At 36.8% G+C, this 23,472-nt stretch overlaps 1 protein-coding gene and 1 long non-coding RNA gene across 3 annotated transcripts in view; both read right to left on the bottom strand.

The window, feature by feature from the left end:
- Positions 1–23,472, bottom strand: part of HIBADH (3-hydroxyisobutyrate dehydrogenase) — an 88,399-nt gene that overhangs the window by 3,233 nt on the left and 61,694 nt on the right. For both annotated transcript variants that reach the window (XM_039342002.1, XM_039342003.1), the window contains exons 5-7: positions 19,905–20,038; positions 15,476–15,552; positions 2,073–2,229 (exon numbers count right to left, since the gene is read on the bottom strand). In XM_039342002.1, the coding sequence (XP_039197936.1) occupies positions 2,073–2,229; positions 15,476–15,552; positions 19,905–20,038 (368 nt within the window). The remainder of the gene's footprint in view (positions 1–2,072; positions 2,230–15,475; positions 15,553–19,904; positions 20,039–23,472) is intronic.
- On the bottom strand, positions 17,963–19,898 carry LOC120307331. Its single transcript, XR_005556493.1, has 2 exons — positions 19,672–19,898; positions 17,963–19,584 (listed from the first exon to the last, which is right to left on the bottom strand). It is a non-coding gene; the product is annotated as an uncharacterized LOC120307331 (long non-coding RNA).

Genomic DNA, 23,472 nt, shown 5'->3' with positions numbered 1-23,472 from the left:
CAGAAGGGGGTGGGACCAGGGCAAGTGCCAAGGCATGGTCCACTGGAGGAGCCTCACTGTTCCTCTCAAGCCATGCGGGGGGGGGATGGATGTGGTGTAGGCTGCCCGGAGCCCTGGGCAGCAGAGATCAAATGCCCAGCCTGGCCCTTGAGCACCTGCGGCACCAAGCCCAGCCCCACTTCCTCAAGGCTACTGCTCAAGGTTCTTCTGGTTCTTCGCTGTTTCCAGACAGCCTTGTGGAGCTAAGACTGAATGTGTTTCAGCATAGATGGCCACCACAAAATTGTACATTGGCTCCCGGCTAGCCTGGGCCAGGGCCAAGGGGGCCGTTCCCTCACTGTTTCCAGGATGGCTTCGCGGGCCACATGAAACCACTTCGCGGGCTGCATCTGACCCCTGGGCCTTGTGTTTGACACGTCTGCCTTAAATGTTAGTAGAGGTGTGCCTTCTCTGTAGCAACCCCAGCTTAGAACAGCTTCCCATCAGGGATATGAGGAGTCTAGCCTTCCATAAGGCAATGAAGACTTGAATCCGCTAGTTCTAACCATAACACAATCATTTCTGAAGAAAGCCGGAATAAGGGACTTATCTCTGAAGGAAAGCAACGTGACTGTCAGCTTCAAGGTAAATTAGACTAGGAATCCAATGTCATGTGTAAGCCAGTACTACTTTTATTGTAAAGCTACAATAACAAAATCTTCAAGTCTCCCTGTCTCTCCTTATCTTTGTCTGATATGCTTATTCAGGCTGCATTCCTGCCCTGAATCCAATCCTTTTTTATCTAATTATTGTCTTGATGGAAAACCAGCAGAAAACTTGCAGACGACTAACGTGACATTTTTTTCCAGTTAGATCCTATGAAATTTAAGTTAAGACCTGCAATATCAAAACAGGGTAATTGTTCTCATGTTGAATGTGTTCAGAAATTGGGTTGATGTAGCAAAACATTCCCATAATTACTTTAAGGCGAGATTTCTAAAAATGGCTAAAAACTGAAAAGCTGAGGTGATTTAGGAAGCTATACAAAAAGAAACACATATACTGATATGTGAATCATCTAATTTTTTCTTAACTAAGAGTTTTAGCATGGATTCTCACTCTTTTGGGCACGGTAGGCACATCTGGATCTTAGATAATCTGTGTGGATACTCTTATACAATGGCTGCTGCTTTGTGTCCCCTAATTCAAACACCCAATTTATCAAAATGTTCTCTGCTATTCCCTACTAGAAATGTCATAAGATTATCCCTGCTACTTCTGCTTATGTGGATTCTTTTAGAGGCAGACAAACAAGCATTAGCTGTAAATACCTCTCAAGCCCATTTTGGAATTTGGCATTTAGCAGCATGCTATCTTCCAATTTTATATAATTAAAACACATTTTAAAAAGTAAAAACTTAGGTGGGAAGAACAGTAATGGTGACCAAAAAGGAAAATATCTGTGGGCTTACTGGCATTCTAAAATGTTACAATGTGGACCCCAGATTCTAATATTATTAAGTTTTCTTTTCATATTTTTTTTAATTAATTAACATTTCTTGCTTTGCCATTTAGAGAAAATTCTCAAGAAACTTCCCAAGAATGTGAAATAAAAATATACACATATAAATACACAAATTCAATGTAGATCAAAGAAAAATAGCAAAATCTATTAAACATTCAGAGTGAAATCATCAAATTATATAAAAAGGCCTAGTAATATAAAAGTTTTATTTATCACAAACAAATGTAAGAGAAGACATGTTCCTTCAAAAAAAATCTAAAATGAAGATCTGTTACCATGATCCTTTTATTTTTTTTAAAGCTACTTTTTCAATATTGTATAATGAGAGTAAATTGCACTAAAACTGTGTTTTTGTGTATATGTGATATACTAAGCAGAATAATAACGGGCCACAAAATGTAAAGAAATAGACATTAATTCATCTTAGGTATGTCAGCATAGTGGATAAAATTCTACATACTACCCTGAAGTTCAGAAGGAAATACTCAAAAGAAACATTTGTTTGAAACAAAGTAACTCAGTTTATTACACCAATATATGTTATTTTTATATACATATAGATACATACCTTCGCCATAAGTGTTGTTCCAAAGCCTCCTTGATAATTATTATTAGATGGTACCCCTTCCATTACTCCTGGCACCGGGTTGTATGTATCACTTGACCAACAACGGCCTGAACTCATATTTAAGACTTTGGCCAGAAGCTTTGGGTCAAGCCCTAACCTGTCAAAGGTCAAAAGAAGAGAAGTGTTCATGTCAAAATGCACATTGCATGGATGACTTCTTTTTATATGTTGACACCATGTTGTCATTTCTCAACATTCATTGGGAGACTTGAAAAATGATCTCGAGGGATGATATTGAGAGGAAGACTCTTCTTTAAATTAAAGGTCATCAATCCTCAATACTGGTCATGCATGCTAATTATTAGATGAATTGCCAGACACAAAATAAAGATTCTTCAGAATTAATAGCTCCCTTCTATATAAGGAAATATGATTCAAAGAGTATTATCAGAAGCATAAGCTACTATATTAAGACAAAGGGAGATTCTTCTACAGTAAGCTTTCTTTTTATTAAACAGTTATTATATTCAGATGTTCAAGAAATAAGTCTACTGTGATACATGTTTCCTATCTATTCAGAGACATGCATTACAGTTCTGGGTCAACTGATGAGAAGGTTACAAATCCTGATAAAACAAAGCTTGTCCAAGCAGAAACATCATTTGTTCTATTGCTCTCACCAACCGATGGCACAAACCTCAGTGCAGTTGAGACAAACTGAAAATATAGTGAAAAATATTTCAGCAGATTAGGCTTTTCTTTTTTTAAACAATGGCATGACGGTGGCTATCAGCTTAACTGAGTGCAATTTTGTAAGAATTATACTTCTTATAGTGAAAAGCAAGAACTTTTAAAAACTGAAATATAACTAACTATATAAATGTAAACATTTTTAAAGATGGATATAAAAATAAGCATAGAAAGGAAATGTTATAGGATGCAATCCAACATATAAACCCAGAGGAAAGTAAGTGAACTAGACACCTAAATGTACACCTTTATAATTTACTTCACAAAAAAGCAATGCATTCACACTTACATCATCATTAATACAATATAGTAATGAATGGAAACTTCTTCCACCAGATTATTGTGAGAAAATAACACTTTCTTCATTTTAAAAAGATGGATTTTTCAGTGGCTATGTTTATAGCATGCCATATAAGAAGAAGCAAAGCTGAAATACTAGAAATACTAGAACAATAAATTATATTATCCCTTATTCTAACAATTTATTTCTCTACCTTAAATGTGTGTTACCTGTGGCTTGATTTCCAATTATTGTCTCCAACAGAAAATATTAATTACACCTTGCTGCTATTGTTCATATTCAAGGATACTGTTCATTGATGAGGTTGATTTACAACAGAAAGAAAGACATGATCCAAAAGAAAAAATAAACACTATGCAAAAAATTTCTGTTGTTTTTCCCACCAGTTCTGAAAAACATTCTGACAAAAAATTGCTTCTGGAATTTCCTTCAAAAGAGAGAATTTCACTGAATTGAATGGAGCATGGTATTCTTATGCTTTTTAAATTATAAGGTAGCCAAAGAGTGTGCCTGAACATTATTGTTCATTATAAACTAAAGAATCTGGAGCTTCCCTTGCTTGTCATTCTTCAATTAAATCCCCAAAGAAAACATTTTCAGATAATTTCTTCCACTGCTCTTTTTCATATTGGAAAGCCAGGGAGATTGCAGTATAACAGAAAATATCAACAGTACTAGTGTTCTTCACTACTTCTCTCTATTTAGTAAACCACCATTAAAAAATTCATTAAAAAAAATTCAGAGAATAAAAGAGAAGTCTTTTTTCAGGTGTAGAAAATTTTTGACAAATTGCAAGACAAATATAAAAAGTTCTTTTATCAAATGTCCTAAATGTTCCAGAAAACTCTCCTTGTGTAAGATGCACTAGATGAATGAAGCGTTAGATTTGGGGAAATTTCACACACCCCCCATTGTCCCTTCTTCATTCTGATAAATAGAATTCTAAGAGGAATCTTTGTGAAGATTATCTAAATAAATAGGAAGCACATACTAGTCTTGATGGATATACCTTTCAAGAGCACATTGAAATGGACTAGTGCATGTGAAATGCAGTCCTAAATGTTCAGCTCCAGTAACACAAAACAGATGCCAAGTTAAGGATGCATCCCACAAAAGGAGCCTTATCTTAAATGTATATAACACCACAATGCCTGTAACTGGCTTCCTGTTTACATTTATTTCTTTAATTTATTGACTGCCTGGCTCCAAAATGCTCTGCACTTAATAATAATTTATTAAACTGGTATGCCACCAGAATCCTAATGACTCCATATCAACACTGTTCAAGGACTTCACAACATTAGAAATATCTAGATACCCATAGTTAGACTAGTGGATTGGAATGTTAATTTAGCATGACCTGAATATTAACAAGCACTTGAAGATATCAGGATGCTTTCACTCAAGTTTGCAAATTAAGAATTTAAATGTTTGGGCATCATAATATCTCGAGAATCAAATTCTATTGTAGAAGGACTTAGACAACGAAGACACTTATACTGTATTGCGTGACTTAGCAACATGATATCTTAAGATCAACAAAAAAATTATAATAGTCTGTCAATAATGCCTGTGAACCTTCTTATTTTTACTGCTTTTTAAAGAAGGATAAAGTTCCATGACATGACCAGATCTCATGTTAAATTTGAATGGATTTCTCTAAGATTTTGTATAAGATTGAAATCTTATGTGAGTTTTCACAGGATAGGAATCTTATGAGATTTTGTTAATTGGATGGGAGGAGGGACTAAACATGCCTAAACCATATGGGAAATCATTCAATGTACCCATACATTCTGCTCATGATTAAAGTCCAGAGCACAGTGAAGTCTTCATTAGAAATCTGTATCCCTCAGCCGAACAATATTGTTTATAAGTTTGCTTAATTTAATATACACTTGAAAATCACAAGATGATCTAGATATAGTTAGTATATTTCTAATATTGGTTTCTAGAAGAAAAAGTCAAAAATAAAATCACCCAATGCAGTTTCCTTCAAGATACTCAAGACCTTCTTCTCCCTCCCTGTTGCTTTTATCTCTTGTAGCAAGTATATCATTAAAAGGAGCAAGTTGGAGGTGTTTTGCATTTTATCTTTCTGAGGATTCATCTACTGGTGCATAGATAACTGACAGCTAGAATTAAACACATATAAAAATATGTTACTGCAGAAGTCCTCTGTCTTCCACTGTGCCCATAGCTGATAATGGTCTGAAAGCAATAGAATATGCCGTAATTGTCATTCAGTAAGAGTCTATCCTCAAAAGTCATGCTTCAGTGGAGAAGACTGAGTTTCCATTTGAAATCAACAAATTAATCCAAGACAGGTATCTGAAAGGGCAAGCTTAATAGGAAGCAGCTACGGGGCTCTCAACCATGATAAAATGTTATTGCTGTTTCCCTGTAAATTGGTTCAGAACATAGAATACTTTCTGCATAAGAGCTCTATTGCTGTTCAAGAGATATACTGCTCAAGCTATCAAAACAATGACAGTCTGTCAATCCACATAATAACTTGCTATTGGACATGGCAAAAGGATGAGCATGCACACATACATTTTACAACTGCCAAGGTGTTTCATATTTTGGAGTGAGGAGGGGGAGTCTGAAGAGAAGGAGACAGAAGGAATTGGGACATAAAATCAACACTCAGCTTTTAAACACCTCATAGGACATTTTTTCCCTCCCCTTTCCCTCCCTCATGTTTCATGTTTTAGTCGTAAAATGTCAAAAAGCATGGGACCCCAGAAAAATCCACAAGTGACCAGGTTTAGACATTTGTGTTAGGATAGGGCTTCTTTTAATCATGGTGGTTTAATAAACAACAACTGGCTGAGTTCACACCTTATACTAAAGCAGACATGTCAAACACAAGGCCCGGGGGCCAGATGTGGCCCGCGAAGTGGTTTCATGCGGCCCGCGAAACCATTCTGGAAACAATGAGGGAACAGTCCCTGCTGCCTTCGCCCTGGCCCAGGCCGGCCAGGAGCCAATATACAATTTTGTGGTGGCCATCTATGCTGAAATGCATTCAGTCTTAGCTCCACAAAGCCATCTGGAAACAGTGAGGAACCAGCCCCTGCCGCATCGGTCTCACCTCCTGGGTGCATGCAGGGGAGGTGTCACCCTTTGTGAGGAATGAAGAAATGCACCATGGCCTGGAAGTGGTTAGCAAATGGCCCTTGTCTACTTCACATATCCAGCTTGATGGGCTCTGGGGGAGGGGTTTTGGCAGACAGCAGAGCGTTCTCCTCATAGCACAGAGAGGCTGAGCCAGGCGGTGCAAATCCAAAAAGAAACGTGAGGCCGCCCAGCTCCCAGCCTGCCTGGTTTCAGCAGCCAGTGGGGCACTCTTGTCACAGCACAAAGAGCTGAGCTGGGTAACGTGAATCTGATGAGAAGTGCAATGCTGCCTAGCCTCCAGCCTGCCCAGTTTCAACAGGCAGTAAGGTGCAAATCTGGTGAGCTTCGTACCGCCCTGCTCAACCTCTTGGCTCTGTGAGGAGAGCGCCCCGCTGCCTGCCGAAACTGGGCTGGCTGGGGGCTGGGCGGCATCGCGCTTCTTTTTGGATTTGTGCTGCCCGGTTCAGCCTTTTGGCGCTATGAGGAAAGCGCCCCACTGCCTGCTGAAACCAGGCAGGCTGAGGGCTGGGAGGCATTGCACAGGTAACATTGACTCTCACGCTGCTCATGGAATCCCCTCCCCAGAGCCCAGCAAGCCAGATATGTGAAGTAGGTGAGGGCCATGTGCTGGGCACTTCCAGGCAATGGTGCATTTCTTCATTCCTCATGAAGGGTCACACCTCCCCAGCTGCGTTTCTTGCCTGTTTTTCTCCCTCCCTCATCTCAAATATTTTCCCACCATTCTGTACTTAGGAAGGAAACAAGGAGGGGGAGGGTCTAAGGGAAGTCTTGCCTTAGTCCTGCCCTGCTGCCCTTTCACCATCCCCTTGCCCCCTCCTCCTGGCCTATCCTGGAGGTCTCCCATCCTATTGCTAAAGAAGCTTTGGCTACAAAGCCAGGTCTCCTCCCATGGAGAGGGAACGGACCTCCCTCTGACTTTGCCCTTGTACCCATCATAAGCAACCTGGGTAAGGAGAGCAAGAACAGCAAAGCAGCCCTGCTGTCCAGGGCTCCCGGCAGTCCACACCACCATCCAGCCCCCCTGCATGGCGTGAGAGGAACAGTGAGGCTCCTCCAGTGGACCATGCCTTGGCACTTGCTCCAGTCCCACCCCCTTCTGCCAGAGACCCTCAGATTTATCCCACTCCTGCCCAGGCCCCACAGGTACCCTTGACACGAATGATGTAGAGCTGGCCACGCCCACCCAGTAGGCCACACCCACTCCATCCACGCCCACCCAGTAGGCTGCATCCATTTTGGCCACACCCATCCAGCCCCCCCGAGGGCAACCGCAATGCTGATGCAGCCCTCAATGAAATTGAGTTTGACACCCCTGTGCTAAGGCATAAATGATTTTGAAAAGAGTTACATGGACTCATGCAATACCTTAGTCCAAATTAAAAAATCTTATAATAGGTTATTAGCATAATGTAAGAATTTAAATATTGTGATTTAGAGTATATATGGATTATTCAATAAATTATTCAACAGAATTCAATTGGACTGGGTACAAATATATTAATGCTAGTTACCTCATAGCAAACTTTTGATGATTAAGAGACATAGTTCATATATTTCGGGGGGGAGGGAGAACTACAGTGAATGTAACCATACTTACATTTACATTTTACATATAAAAGGGCAGGAATTATAAAAGAAACCATATGAAATAAAGATTCATGGTTAACTATAAACAGGAAGTTGGACTGCTTAAACATATACTATTATATCTGAGAAGCTCTTTAAAAAATTTCTCTCTATTGGAAAATTACTCTAGAATGACCACTGGGATCCACTTCTGCAGGTTTCCTGGGTTTACTGAGTAACTCCAGGAGATGAAATGGAAGAAGTGATGACTAGATGGAGCTGGAGAAAGAGAAGTTAACCTAACCAAGCATGGATTATTAGTTGAAGTTTAAGTTAGTTTTGAGAAAAATGGCCATTTTTCTGGACACATCTCCAGCATATTCTCAAAATTCTAAATGTATGCATTAGTTCCAAAATGTTGGCTAAGCCTACTTTGCAACAATTGCGATTTAAAAAGCATCTGAAAATGCTCTGAAGGGATACTAGGAAAAATATGGCAACAAGGAGACAACGTGCCCTATATTCATGTAGTTCTGAACTTATGGCTACAATTTTCATTGCTAAGGTGGCAATTGTTAAATGAATTGTGCCTCATTTGATGACCTTTTGCCACAGTTGTTAAGCAAATTATTGCAGTTGATAAGTGGATCATGCAGTTGTTGAGCAAATCTGGCTTTCCCCATTGACTTGGCTTGTCAGAAGTTGGCTGGGAGATTATAAAACATGATCACATGGCCTCAGGAGTGTGCAACTATCAAGAATACATGCCAGTTGCCGAGCCCCCAAATCTTTGATCATGTGGCCATGGAAATGTTGCAATGGTTGTTTAGTATGAAAAATGGTCATGAGTCACTATTTTTAGAGCTGTTATAACTTTGAATGGTCACTAAATTAATGGTTGTTACTAGAGAAGTACCTGTAAGTAACTTCTTACTCTGGATTAATGGAGCTAGAGGGGACTAGTTGCTACTTTACCACACTTTACCATAACTCAGGTACAGAAATTCTCTTTACAATTATTTGTTCAGTGACCACTCAAAGTGCTGAAAAAAAATTGACTTACGAACTGGTCCTGAAAGTTACAATTGCTGCAGTGGCTCCATGGTCATGTGATAACAGTCTGGGAGTTTGGCAACCATCTGCACTTACTGAACACAGAAGCGTTTCAACTCCCTCCATCCCCATCAATGCCCTTTTAGCCTCCTGCACTCTGTGGCCCCTGCAGTACTAGATGAACTTCACTGTCTTCTTGCTCTAACTGTTGACCAAGAATACCTGGCCTGGCTGTTTGGGATGCAGCTATTGGTCACACTGGGTCTTTCTGAGGCTATATGACTGAATTGGATGCAACTTACAAAGCCCGAAGAGAAGGTCTCATGTAATTATGAGAAGGCTATGCATTATTTGGAGAAAGTGTTAGGGCTTATCAAGCCTTGATGCTTCCTGTGTGCACCTCAGCCTGGCTAGGTCACCTACTGCTTTGCATTGCAGTTCAGGAGCTCCTTGCAGCCCCAGAGTCATGGCACACCAAAAAGATCCCAACCTGCTATGTATTCTTTCCCTTGCCTCCACGTGCTTATGCCACACACCTGCAACTTGCACCCAGACTGCACAGCATCTCCTTTGTCCTCCAACACCCATCTTGGTTCCCCTGTGTTCCTTACTGGGATTCCTTCCACTTTCCAGTTAACACCCTCCATGTCTGGAGTTATAGCAACTCAGAGTGCCAGGATTGCCATTCCTATCCAATGTGGCCATGAGTTATCATGCTTTATGACTGTATTGCTTAGTGATTAAAATTTGGTCCCAACTGTGATCATAGGTTGGAGACTACCAGTACAGAAATTACTTGCTGCTTAATCTGCAAGGTATAAGGGTTTTGCTAGACTGCAGTTCATGAATTAAAAGGTGCTCTTGGAATACATTACAGAAAGCAAATCAAATTGTTCTTTACATTTTATAGGTTGCTTATAACTTTGGATTTAAGAAAATAGCATACAATGCATACAATGCAACTAAAGAAATGGAACTATTGGGTTTTGAGGTAATAATTAATATATTATCAATTTATTTCATGTTTATAAACTATGGGATGGAATTCAAAGATTATTCTATTATAATTGAAGGATAGAATAGTATTATTAAATTATAAATACATCTACCCATTCACCAGTTTGTTATGATCTTAATAACTTTAAGATCCTGATAACTTCATTGACCATATTTTCCATTAACTATAAGTTTTCATGTATGAAGTGCTTTATTATACCAAAGGAAAGAAGGAAATAAATTATTCTGAAGCAATTTCTTAAATTGTTTTGTTATGTCAGATTCAACATAACTATTGGCTCCAGAACTACATAAACTTTTACCTTGTTGATGGCAGTCATTTTTTTCCCATTCTTAAGCAATTGTAATTTTAGTGCTGTTTCAAATTCATAATCATTTCCCAATATTTTTGTAGTAACAAAATGAAAACTGCAGCAGATGATATGATCTTATTTTACTATTATTTTTTCCTCAGATTGTATTATTTGGATAATAAAGATAATCTAAATAACTGTATTTACATCACTGAACCTTAAGATGTGTATATTTACAATTTAAGTTTTTTAAATTAAAAACCAATTTAAAAATAAATGCATAAGAGTTCTTCTCAGATTCCACATACTGATTTGTAGTTTTGGGTTTATCATGCTTCTAGCGGATCGGGAGATGATGATGATGATGTAGAAGCGAACTGGAATAAATTTAAAAATGCAATAGCAGAGGTAACAAATTCAAAACAGAGAGAGGGGTACCACAAGAAACAACAGTGGATGATGGAGGAAATTCTTCATCTCATGGATGAAAGAAGATCTTATAAAAATAAAAACAAAATAAAATTCAATGAATTGCAGAAAACAATTAGTAGAAAAATTCGACTGGCAAAAGAAAAGTGGTTTGCAAAGAGATGCAAGGAAATAGAAGAGACAGAACATATACATGATAATTTCAATTTACACAAAAAGGTGAAAGAAGCAGCAGGCCTCTACAAAAAGAAAACCAACAACTTAGTTGACAAAGAGGGGGAAATTATCTTAGATGAGAATGAAAAGCTAAAAAGATGGAAGGAATATATTGAAGAACTTTTTGAGGACACTACGGATGATATAGATATGGGAAGTATAACAACTGGACCAAATATCACTATGGAAGAGGTTGAACATGCAATAAAAATAGCAAAAACAAGAAAAGCCACAGGACCTGATGATATCACAGTAGAAATTTTAAAATTGCTGGAAGACAATGGGAAGAATTTTTTACTGCAGCTCTTCAATCAGATTTATGAAACAGGAAAGATACCAAATGATTGGCTAAAATCAACCTTTGTGACAATCCCCCAAAAAATAAATGCAAAGAAGTGTACCGAATACAGAACAATAAGCTTAGTGAGTCATGCCCTGAAAATATTCCTGAGAATAATTCACACAAGAATATACAACAAAATTGAAGAGCATCTAGGTAACATACAATTTGATTTCAGAAACAATCTTGGTACACGAGATGCGCTGTTCAGCATTCAAGTTCTTGTACAGCATTGTACAGATGTCAATCACAGTGTTTACATGTGCTTCATTGATTTCAAAAAAGCTTTTGATAAAATAAGACAAAGCAAACTATTATAAATCCTGAAACAAGGGGGACTAAATGACAAAGACATCCAATTAATAAAGAATCTGTATTGGCATCAGGTAAGAAATGTGAGACTAGGCCAAAAATACTCAGCTGATGCAGAAATAAGAAGAGGGGTCAGACAGGGATGTATTCTGTCTCCACTGTTGTTCAATATCTACTGTGAGTCAATCTTCAACAAGGCACTGGAGAACATCAACCCTGGCATCAAAGTAAACGGTGTTTGGATCAACAACTTAAGATATGCTGACGATACAGTTCTGCTTGTCAGTAAGCATGAAGACCTTCAGCTCCTCATCAACAGAGTCACAGAAATATCTGAAAAATACGGCTTGAAGCTTAACACTTCAAAAACCAAGATCATGGTCGTTAGCAAACAACCCGTTAATTTACCACCAATAAATTCAGAAGGAATACCACTAGAAAAAGTTGAAAGGATCATGCACCTCAGTTCTAATTTACATGAAAGCTGGGACATAACCGTTGAAGTAAAGAAAAGGATAGAAAAAGCTCGAACAGCATTCTTCAAAATGAAAAAGGTCTTCTGCAGTCACGACATAAGCCTAAGACTTAAAATCAGGCTTGTCAGATGCTATATTTTTTTCTATCCTGCTCTATGGAGAGAGTTGGTCTCTGACAGAAGGCCACCTGAAGAGACTAGAAGCATCTGAAATGTGGATTTACAGGCAGCTGTTACGTATAAGCTGGGTTGACAAGTTCAGAAATGAGGAGGTGATAAGCCGCCTGGGAAAGCCAAGGGAAATCATCAAACAATTAAAAAACAAAAATTAGAATATTTTAGACAAGTGATAGGACACCCAGAAAAATACGGCATACTCAATTTAATCCTCCAAGGAAAGACTGAAGGCAAACGAGGTCCAGTCAGAAGAACATCGTGGCTTCAAAATCTAAGGGACTGGTTAGGACAAAACTCAGCAGCACTTTTTTGTGCGGCTGCTGATAAAAACATGATCACCAACGTCCGATAACAGATATGGCACAAGAAGAATAATAAGAGTTCTATGGAGATACATCCAATCCTCCTTCATTCTGCCTATCAGAGCATCCTAAAATTGCACTGAAAGATGTCCTAAGCTGCAAGTTGCATGATGGGCATATACATAAGACTCCTATTCTTTTAATAGACATTGTTCTGTCAGTGAACAGGCATTGCAGGATATAACTTTCAGTTTTCCAAGGAATACTGTCTTAGCTCCATTTGCAGTCCCACTTTCCAGCACCTCCTATTCTTATTCCCATATAAGACCTGTCTAATCTGCCATTGGACAGTAATTTTTACCATGCCATGGATTCATGCAAAAATTTTCAACATGCACAGGCTCTGAGTATGTACTATGCTGTATTCTGCCATAATTTATTATGTGTATTGACAAATCTTATGTTGACAACTGTATCCCTCCCTTCTTTTATAAACAGAAGGTATTAACATTGTGTATTAAATATGAGCCTAAATATTCATAAAATGTATATATGATGTGTTATGCATTTAAGTGACAAAAATAGTACATTACACTCTTCAAAATTTAAAATTAAAAAAATTAAAAGATGAAGAAACGAAAAGGATTCTAAAAACAATAGACTATTTTAATTAAACAGTCTACTAACATAAACAGAACTGAACATGAATGTAGTCATATCATGATAATTTATTCATTCCAAAGAGAATTTACTACAGAGAAATTCATACTTGCAAATACAATTTACTTTTTTCAATCTTGTGAAAGCTCTATAAATTGTAACTGCTATATGAATTTTATTAGAGGAGAATTCTGTCACTTCAGAAACACACACGTCAGACTGAAAAGAAATTGATAGCAGAAGGCTTCATTTCTAGTGGGCTTTAAACTACTTGAAGAAAGTAGGTGAGTGCTCATGTGCATAAATGCACATCAAACTATTTTGCACTATTTTTCTAGTGAAGGAAATTATCACAAAGTTCTAGAGTACTTTCTTAGAGTTCAGAATCAAAGTAGCTAATTTTACAACATGGATCATTTGTGGATCAGCAGAGTTCTTCCTCCTCATCAAGGCCCACAGTTGAATTCTGCACTTTAATTCATCTATGCCTCACCCCAGCTGACACTATCATTAAGGAGAGTATGTATTTGGTATTTTACAGTGAAAAACAATGGCTGCATGTAAAAGGCACACATATGGAAAGAACTATAACTCGGTTTTGTAGACTGGGAAACATATATTAGAGATGAATTAAATTCTTGTGTAATAAAAAGAAATACAGTGGGGAAAAAAATCACAATCACTGGCATTGCAACAATTACAACACAAGTGAAGTCCGATGTGAAAAAAACTAAGGCAGAATTTAGATTTCAGAAAACATTCCTTGTGCTATAGGTAGGTCTTACAGGGTTTGTGCATCACCTAAGACTGGAATGAATCAGACCATTCAGAATTTTAATAGACTGCTGAATTCAAAGAATTAATATAAATAATGGGGAGGGAAAAATTCACCTCAAGTTACAAAATGAAAACCAAGAAAGATCCTGAATGTCGCAGTAGCTGCAAACATCAATTAAGATTGCATACGAGACTGTCAGACTTTTTAGTATTCTGTGCTAGCTGAACATTTTCTTTTATAGCTGACAATGTGAGTTTCTACTTCAGCTAAATACACTGAAGTCATAGGTGATTGATTTTTTTTATTAAGCAAACTATGTCTTAAAACTGACTATGATACAGCTTTACGATTCTCAATTACAGCAGAAGTAAACCACCTTATGGGTTTTGTTATGGCTTGTTAAAGATACGTTTTTCTACCTTACAGAAGCTCAATTTTAAAATGTAAATGATACAGGTTATTGATAAACCAATTAGCACTGATGCAAAGCAAATTCCTCTTTTATCTCAATTACAACATGACAACTTAATAGGTCAAGATAGTCTAACATCTGAGACAAGGGCAATTCAATAAAACAACTGCATCTTGATATGGTAATTAAGAAGAAATGTGAATCCATTATCCTGTCTTTTGGGTGCATGTCTGTTTCCATATATTTATAACATTCATGTATCTTTTTTAAAAAATAAAGCCAAACCAGATATTTATTCTTTAATATTCTCAGAGTGTTGTAATGTGTTCAGTTTCTAGCAAGTGGCTGAAAGGATGTGCATAAGTGTAGTAAAATCATGCTGTGAAAATCCAGAGATACCAAAAATAGGACCCAACAACAAATTTCAAATCGAAATGTATATTATATATACCCACATTTATATGAAAACAAATAAATGAAAGCAAAAGTATTTTGGCAAATATAACCAGCCTTTTAACAACAATATAACTTTTTAATTAAACACCCTGAAGTTGTTTTTAACAACAAGAACTTATTATAGCACTTTTTTTTGGTACACTCTGTTAAGACTATAGTTCAGACTATAGTTCAGACTCTGTAAGTGATATTCTTGGCTTAACTCAGTGCTGGGATTCAGCCAGTTCGCACCACTTCGGCAGAACTGGAGACTAATTTTTTGTTGCCCAGGCCCAGAAGACTTCCAGACGTGGCATCCACAGAGAACTGGTTGTTCACATATTTGAATCCCACCACTGGCTTAACTAGGTACCTTAACAGGATCAAGCTTAACTTAACCCTAATTTTGCATTCAAAAGATTGGTTCCTGATGGATTATAATACATGCATGAACAGTATGCGACCTAAACAGAGCTACATGTTTCATCTGATAATAAAGAAAAGGAGTTACTATATATATATTCTACCAAACTGAAAATATACTTTTATTTTGCAGCCCTGTAAAGAATGTCACTGTTCATTGAAATTTCTAATGTAAGAATGGTTTTAAAAAAACATGAAATACTAAACTTGTGCTATGTTGACTACTCTACATTTCTAAAACATTATTTTATATCCCTTTATATAAAAGGGTTAGTCACTTAAATGTAATCAAGATAAAGCAACCGTAAAATTCAACATACCTGATTCCAAGATTCATGGTCTCAGCAGTTCCAATCATACTGATGCCTAACAGCATATTATTGCAGATTTTTGCAGCCTGAAAATAAATGCATAACTCATAAATTTTTCAAATTTACAATAACGATCTCTCAGGAGCCTAATTTTATTAGAAACTAGTCAACCCATGCCCTGCTGCATTATTGTTTAAAGAATATTTTCTTACCTAAAAAACAAAAAACAAAAAAACAGAATGTCCAAGGATGGGCGAAAAAGTAGTGGGAGCAGAAGTGACTTCTAATATTCTACTGACTTCCATACTGAGTTTCTTTGTGAGAAACTGGCAGAGAGCATTGGAAGCCTTCCTTCCTTCCTTCCTTCCTTCCTTCCTTCCTTCCTTCCTTCCTTCCTTCCTTCCTTCCTTCCTTTCTTCCTTCCTTCCTTCCCCTCTCTTGCCCTCTTCTCCTTTGTATAATTTAACAATCTTGTGTTGAATTCCATCATTACAGAATATACCCATTCTCATTTCTATACTGTCTTAAGGATCCATGAAGTAAATCTGAATAAATCTGGATTATTGGTTGACGTCTGGCATTAAATATCCAATATAAAGATGGATTTGCCCTTGAATAGTCAGTCACAGAAGGATTTTATTAATTCCTTGCTGGAAGGGCTTCTTGGCACCAAAGAATGTCACTTGGGAGAGGCACTTGTATGGTCTGATATTTTTCTTGAACTAGTTTGCAATAGGTAAACTGAGGAATTAATTAGGTAGCAGTTGCAAATTGTCTGTTCTGACCTTTCCCTTAATACATAAAAATCATGAAAGTGAGTTCAGATTTTGGCCATGGCACCAATATCAGCAGAAATATTACATTATGCAAGCCATGCATTTTGCTTGATTCATTGTGGATATTATAACATTAAGGAATTTTTGCCAATTAGTTTGGCACATATTCTTGACCTGATATTTCCTTTGCTCCTCCAACTTTTCTTGTCTCCTCATTATGGACCCTTCCTTGTGATTCTAGAGATGCACAACACTATCCTACTCCATTTCCCGTCTTCCTGGCCACATCCTTTGATGATAAGTTTGGTGTCATCTCTTGACCATGACATCCCCTTCTCTTTCCCCATGACATAATTATGCTGATCATATTTCATTTTAATTTAATTATTTCCAGTACGATATTGTATGTTGCTGTTCTCATCAGAACAGTTTAAATTTCCTGCCAGATTCTCCATTGAGCTGTAGGAAGCTGTTAAAAATAGGATCACATGATCCTCCCGAGGGCTAGGTCAGAGCCAGCCTACCTGATCTCCAGCCCCTGAAAGAAGGTGCTGGTCTACACTTAATTTCAGAGTAGAAACAGTTGTAAAATGAAACAGGATGGGCAAAGACTAAAGTATAGTGACTAGTATATTTGTCTGACATCAGAAGGATCCAATTTCTACCCTCTCTGTAGCCATAGCATCTCACTTAGTGACTTTCTACCCAACCCACTCCCAGGTTGTGAAGAAATATAAGAGGATGGAGCACTATATTTGTGCCTTGAGTTCTTGAACAAAGATAGGATACAAATACATGTTTGTGTGCCAGTGAAGGGAACATAATGCAATAAAAATATACAAGCCTTTCTAGGCAGCTTAAAGTTGTTGCTTCTTTAAAAGACAGATGATGCATCAATTCCTTGCTGTTGGGTGGGGGAGGGAGTGAGGAATAGTAAGAGTGGTTAAGAAACTATCATATTCAAAATGAAGATAATTTTACCAAAATGAAAATTATTTCACCAAGATAATTTTACCACCAGCCCAACTACAATAGCAGTCTGAAGCAGTCACAATTTTTCAAATTCCTTCAAGAGTCATGGGTCCCAGATTTTGGAAGAATTGTCTGTGTCATCCCATTTGAGGCAGTTTTGTACACAAATTCTTGCTCTATGATGGACCGTTTTGTCTAGTTAATGCTAATAACAGCAAGAGTTTTAATATTATATAGAAGTTTTTGTTCCATAACCACTCTATAGAACACATATTGGCAATCTTTTGGGGGTCACATAAATGGTCACCTGCACTCAATTGCCACTTTTCCTAGGTTTGGGGGAGTGTGTGGTCTAGTTTTCAAAACAAAATAGGTTTTCAAAATTCTATGTCACTTAAATTAACCAATAAAAGTCATGAAAAGCTCTTGAAATCACAATTATTATCTTTTGGTAGAGGCTACCATCACTACCAAACATCTTCATTTAGAGCCTTCTTACATATGTCCTTAGGAGAATTAGCCAGTAATACTTGTATCATTTGAGCTGATCAGGCATTTGTGTCATACTGTGCCTTACCCTGACCTACTAAGCAACAAATTTTTCTTCTCTCTAATTTGTGCTGCTAGAATACGTAATTTTTGTTTTTTATTTTAGGCTTTACTAGTATATTTCATATTAGTATATTTTTATTAGTATATTTCATAAGCAACCAGAGGTATACAAATAATTTCACATTCAATTGTATCATTTTCAAGTAAAAAGAGCTGTTCTGCATTCAAAATGAATTGTTTGCATCATTTGGGAAGTGTCTTAAGGTTGAAAAAATGTTTCAAACTTAAAACAGAATATTTTATATTTGAAACACTTAAAATGCAAAACATGTTGTCTCTATAGGCAATCGTAATCTATCTAGTCAGTTTCACTCTTTCTTTTTGATTGAAAAAAACCTATTTAAATAACCACACTTACCAACTTCTGCCCCTCCTTCCCCACATATTTGTCAGGTTACCGTTATATTTTCAAAGTATGTTGCAACCTACAATCATCATTGCCATTATTGAATAAATCAGCTTGCTGCATGTCACAGTTTTCAATGGGAATTTCTATCTAGGAAGAGATATGCCTTTATCTTCATAGCTCAACAGCTCTGAACATTTTGTAAAGGACCGTATGAATGCACATATCAGATACTGAAAATATCAGGCCTTGGGCAAGGTAGAGGACATAACAATTCATTTTCCCCCCTTTTTGTGTGGACTGAGGATAAAGTAACTTTTGTTCCTTCAGAGTTGTTGTAGGTCGGGGCTGGGACCCTACCTAAATCCCATATTCTCCTGTTTGCCTATTGAATGGCTCACTGTGTTACTGGCCCATTGTTATAGGTCATCAGAAGTAAAAATATTGTCATGTGGAAGTGCCCATACTACATTCCAAACAACTCATAGAATTATAGGTTTGTTAGACTCCTATTCAAAATTTGTATTTTTCAGTGCAATTTTAACAAAATAATGTAAAAACACTGCAATATTCCCAATCTCAATGATGCCACCATTTAAGAACCAGCCTAAAATGAGTAGAGTTGGCAAGCCATAACAAAACACTGTTCATAAACTAAGTTGGGGTGGATATCCTTTGGTTATTATGACTGTGTTTAAAATGTTTTGTGGTGACAAAGCCATCAGAGCAGCAGCATGATAACACAAAGCAAATACATACACAAGATTTCAAACCTATTTTCTAGCAGGTTTTAGACAATATAGTTGGATAGTATTCTAGGGGAGACACATACGATTTGGTGCTGCATATGACCTTAGAATACAAATTTCCTATTTAATGAAAACCCAAGGAGTTGAAAACATGATGAGGTTTGATAAACATGAGTTCAGTTGTATATAATAAAAGGGACTAAGAAAGGCAGAAAATGTGCATTTCATATGTAATGTTCCACATTTTTGTTTTGGTAACTTAGTTTATTTTTCATTTTATATTATTTCAGGTTGCCAAAGGAGATGGAGACTTTTTCTTATGACAAATCACTTTGCATACACTAGTTGATTTATGAGCTACTTTCCTCAGTTTTCTTATTCATTTAGAAATAGTATAAGATGCTTTTCAGTAAATCTAAGCAAAATTATTGTTAAGTAACAATCAGAATACAGATGGCTGATATGTAGCCCTCCAGAGGCTGCTGCACTCTAATTTTAACATGAACAGTTTGATGGGTTTGAGTAGTTGATTTGAATAGTTGCAATCAAATTTCTAGAATACCACATCTACATACCTACCTTCTAAACAACTAAGTCACAAATACAACTAAAAGAAAAACAATGTGATACTTGCCCGCAGCACACTGAAAAAGACAAAAATGTCTGCAAAAAAAATGCAAAACTGCATTTTGTACATGAAATTTGCATGTGAGCCCTACAAATTCACCAGAAAAGTTTCAGTTTTCTTACCTATGCTTCAGATAAGGTGGCATTATAAACAGGGCTACAGTAGTATATCTTACTGGAAGTGGAGAGAGGATAGAACAAATGTCAATTAATTACCAGTTTAATGAAGAATTTCAGTTTGAAAGTAAGTTTCAATACGTTTGGGAGGTATTTTTGGCTTATGAAGCACATTAATGCAATGTGAAAGGGAAGAGACACTAAAGCTTATAACATGCCTAGGAATGATCTGCATTTACCTGTCCAGTTCCAACTTCTCCACAATAGACCACATTGGAACCCATACATGTGAGCAGCTCTTTTGCAGCATCAAATTCCTGCTCTACTCCCCCGACCATGAAGGTAAGATTTCCTGCACGAGCAGCTCCAACACCTACCATTAAATTAAGAATAACATAGTCATTAATGATTTTTAAGCTTCTTTTCATATCACTCCATTTGAAACTTCCTTTGTGCTTATCATCTGTATGGGAATGAAATTAAACAGCTCTCATCACTATCTTTTTTGGTCCAATCCTGTATGCATTTACTTAGATATTAATCTTTGATTTCTCTGCGGCTTACAACGATATCTATCTCTTTGGTTAGTTTAATAGTCTCTCTTTCTCTCTCTACACACGCACACATACACACACACACGTATGCATATATATACATACTCATTTACAGACACACACGCACACATATGCATATTACTACAGGTATCTTTGAAAATAGTCAAAGATGTCAGAATTTCCATTTCAGATTTAAAAAAATGCACTAGCGAGTTTATTTGTGAAATGAAAACTAATTTAAGATTAGATGATTATCATAGTAGACTGTCATTTAACAGCAGGTAACAGCAGTCCACTATGACAGTCATCTAACAGCAGGTAATGTCACTTTTTAATGGAAGGAAGAGTTTATTCATACATTCTCCTTTTTATAAGGCATTGTTACAATGGCATTTGCTATAAATGTTGTAGCCTGACCTCTTACCAATAGGAATTAAAAGTTAACAGAAGCTCTCCAACATTAAATATTATAAATAGTGTTTATCAATTACAGTTTTTTAAATTGTTCCAGAGAATCATTATATATAAGAACAAAAAAAATGTGGTAATCGTTTTTAGCTGGTTAATATTTTGATGAGAGCCAATTTGGTATTTATGAGATCAAATACCACCTAGAGTGACCTTGGGCCAGTCACTTTCGCGACCTTGGGCCAGTCACTCCTCACTGAAGTGAGGGAGCCCTAGAAGGAGGTAAGGTCAACCAATTCTGAAAAACCTTGCCAAGAAAATTCTAGGACTTTTCTAGGCAGTTTCTGAGATTCGGACAGGATTGAATGGAAGAAAAAAAAAATATTGACAAGTTACTCTCCCATCTGTCTAGCATATTTTATATTTCAAGTTGGCACAAATAAAGCATTTTTTTTAAAAAAAGAAAACTGAAGTATTTTGTTTATAAGAATTTCCAAATTTTGTCTTATTGAATTAGAGGCCTCACATAAACTCAAGGCAAACTCTCACAGTGAAGAAGAATGTATTTCTAACTACAATTAGTGCTTGATGGCATGTTATGCTGCATAAGAAAAATATCTATGATGCTCAGGATTAGGAAAATTCTGCCCCATCAGTTCAGAATTGCTGAAGAAACCTTGTCAAGTTTCTTGACTATTCCACTTCTATGCTAAGTCGAAAGATGCTGCTGCTGCTGCTATATGGTGGATTTATTTTTCTCAACTCAGTTCATCTTCTTTGCAACTAGGCCAGGAAAAAGCCATTCTATCCAGTTTAGGGCAATATCAGACAGACATGGTAGATATAGTACACTGATCTGTCCTACTATTTTTACAGCAATGTTTCCCAATTGTCAAGCTGCATATACCAGAAATACTATATGAAGTGAGGAAATCTAACTTCAAACTCTACTAAGAATATGATTCATTAGTTAATCTGATCCTCACTCTACTTAGCTGAAAGTTTACTGGGAAATAGAACAAAATTGTGCATTGTTTTTTAGAGGAGAGGGAAAATATTAATCAGATAAAATGAATAATATATATATATAAACTATATATATATATATATGAGTTAAATAGTGATCCAAGGTGGAGAACACACTTTTCTTTCCACCACAAAAAAGTATTATATCTATAGATTAGAAATTCGTTCTTTAGTCTCAGAACTGAAATAAATGCCTGTGTACCCATAGAGTCATTGCTTTTCCACAAAGTTTCTGAGTTTTACAAACTTAAATTGATGTATTCACTGTATTGTTAAATCACCAAAATTCACAATTCTGCATCCGAACTTCTCCAATCACTCTGAATCTAGAGGTTATTCAATTACTTACAGCAAAAGGGATTGTTCTACTTCAAAGTGCTGGCCAACTTCTTTCAAGCAGTCTTTTTTAACATGATAATGGTGTGTGAGAAGAAATGAGGTCAATGAAAAGCCCGAGATGAGATAGGTCTGCAGCAATAACAGTACACACAGTTGTCAACTGGCCCTCCCACAGAGAAATGAACAGCTTTCAGTCTGCTGGGGCACATAGTATAGATCTAAGATATGAACTGGAGATAGACAGGCAGATATGACTTGAGTCTTATAGTTGGCAATTTCTGGCTCTAATTAAGGCTTTCTAGTATCTGTAATAAAACTATTTTATCAAAGAACTGTGTACTTGAATCTCTGCTTGTTTGTTTTCACATTCAAGTAATGGTCTGGCTGAATGAAGCCTGACAGTTAGCCAGTATGCAATTTCCAGAATTTTAAAAGAAGCCATCACAGGGTATACTATTTGATGAAAATCCAGGATTTAATCTTTGAATTTATCTTTATGCTGCGTGCCTGTGTACTGATTCTTTATTATAGGTCTTGCTACAAACCTTCAAGTTCAGTGGCTGTGGTATTTTTAGTTGTGGCATGCTATCATTAAGAGGGAAATGAATACACTGAGCAGGACTGGAAATGGACATCTGCAAGGAGGAAAGCTTAACGTTATCTCTTCCCAGGCAATCTTGAAGAGATTAGAAATCTAGGATATGGCCAAATGCTTCAATTCTGCCTGCTCACACAGCTCTAATAATGGTCCCCAGACCCAGGGAAATGCTGTGTTTTGATTTTTTTAAAGACTTATCCATACATCCATGATATACAAAACATGCCATTTTGAATAGCATCAGTCCCATAGGATATTTTTTGCACCACAAAAATGAGGCTGGAAGAATGGTTAACTAGGTGGTTAGTTGTCATGTCCCAACAGGTTTTTAGTGTAAAGGATAAAATTTAAGCAGTATCAGTAATAAGAACAAGAGGGGGAAACAAATTTAAAAACCAACATTCAGCTCTGGTCGTTAGAATTCAGCCTTTTCCTCTTCTCCATATAGCAGATTTTCCCTGTGGCCACTGGTGATTTTCTGATCATAAGACATGGAGCCATCAAATAGCGCCAGTGACTTTCCATGTCCGTATCTAAGCTCCTTTTGCTTAGTCCTTGGACAGAAATCTGATGTCAAATTACTAACCCTCCTCCATATTATTTGGCAATTGTTTTTGCTTTATGAAGATGCTGCCCTAATACAATTTTTGAATTCTTTTTAAAGTTAATGGAAAACATTTGCTTTTTAATATAAGTGACACAGACAGGAAGAGAGAAATAAAATCCTAGGCATATCATGACAGCATTTATACAATAAATGACCAATCTGTAGAATAAAAGTTATTGGTGTCTAAGTCTCTACTTAACTATAAGAATACTAATATATTAGTTTTTTGTTAGGTTGATAACTCTAGCCCCCCCCCACCCCCTCAAATCACCTCA

The sequence above is a fragment of the Crotalus tigris genome, unplaced genomic scaffold (genome assembly GCF_016545835.1).
Source record: "Crotalus tigris isolate CLP2741 ecotype Arizona unplaced genomic scaffold, ASM1654583v1 scf7180000017774.6281472, whole genome shotgun sequence".
NCBI classification, from domain to species: domain Eukaryota; kingdom Metazoa; phylum Chordata; class Lepidosauria; order Squamata; family Viperidae; genus Crotalus; species Crotalus tigris.
The sequence above is the reverse complement of the archived record's forward strand: the minus strand, read 5'-3'. Positions and strand labels throughout refer to the sequence as shown.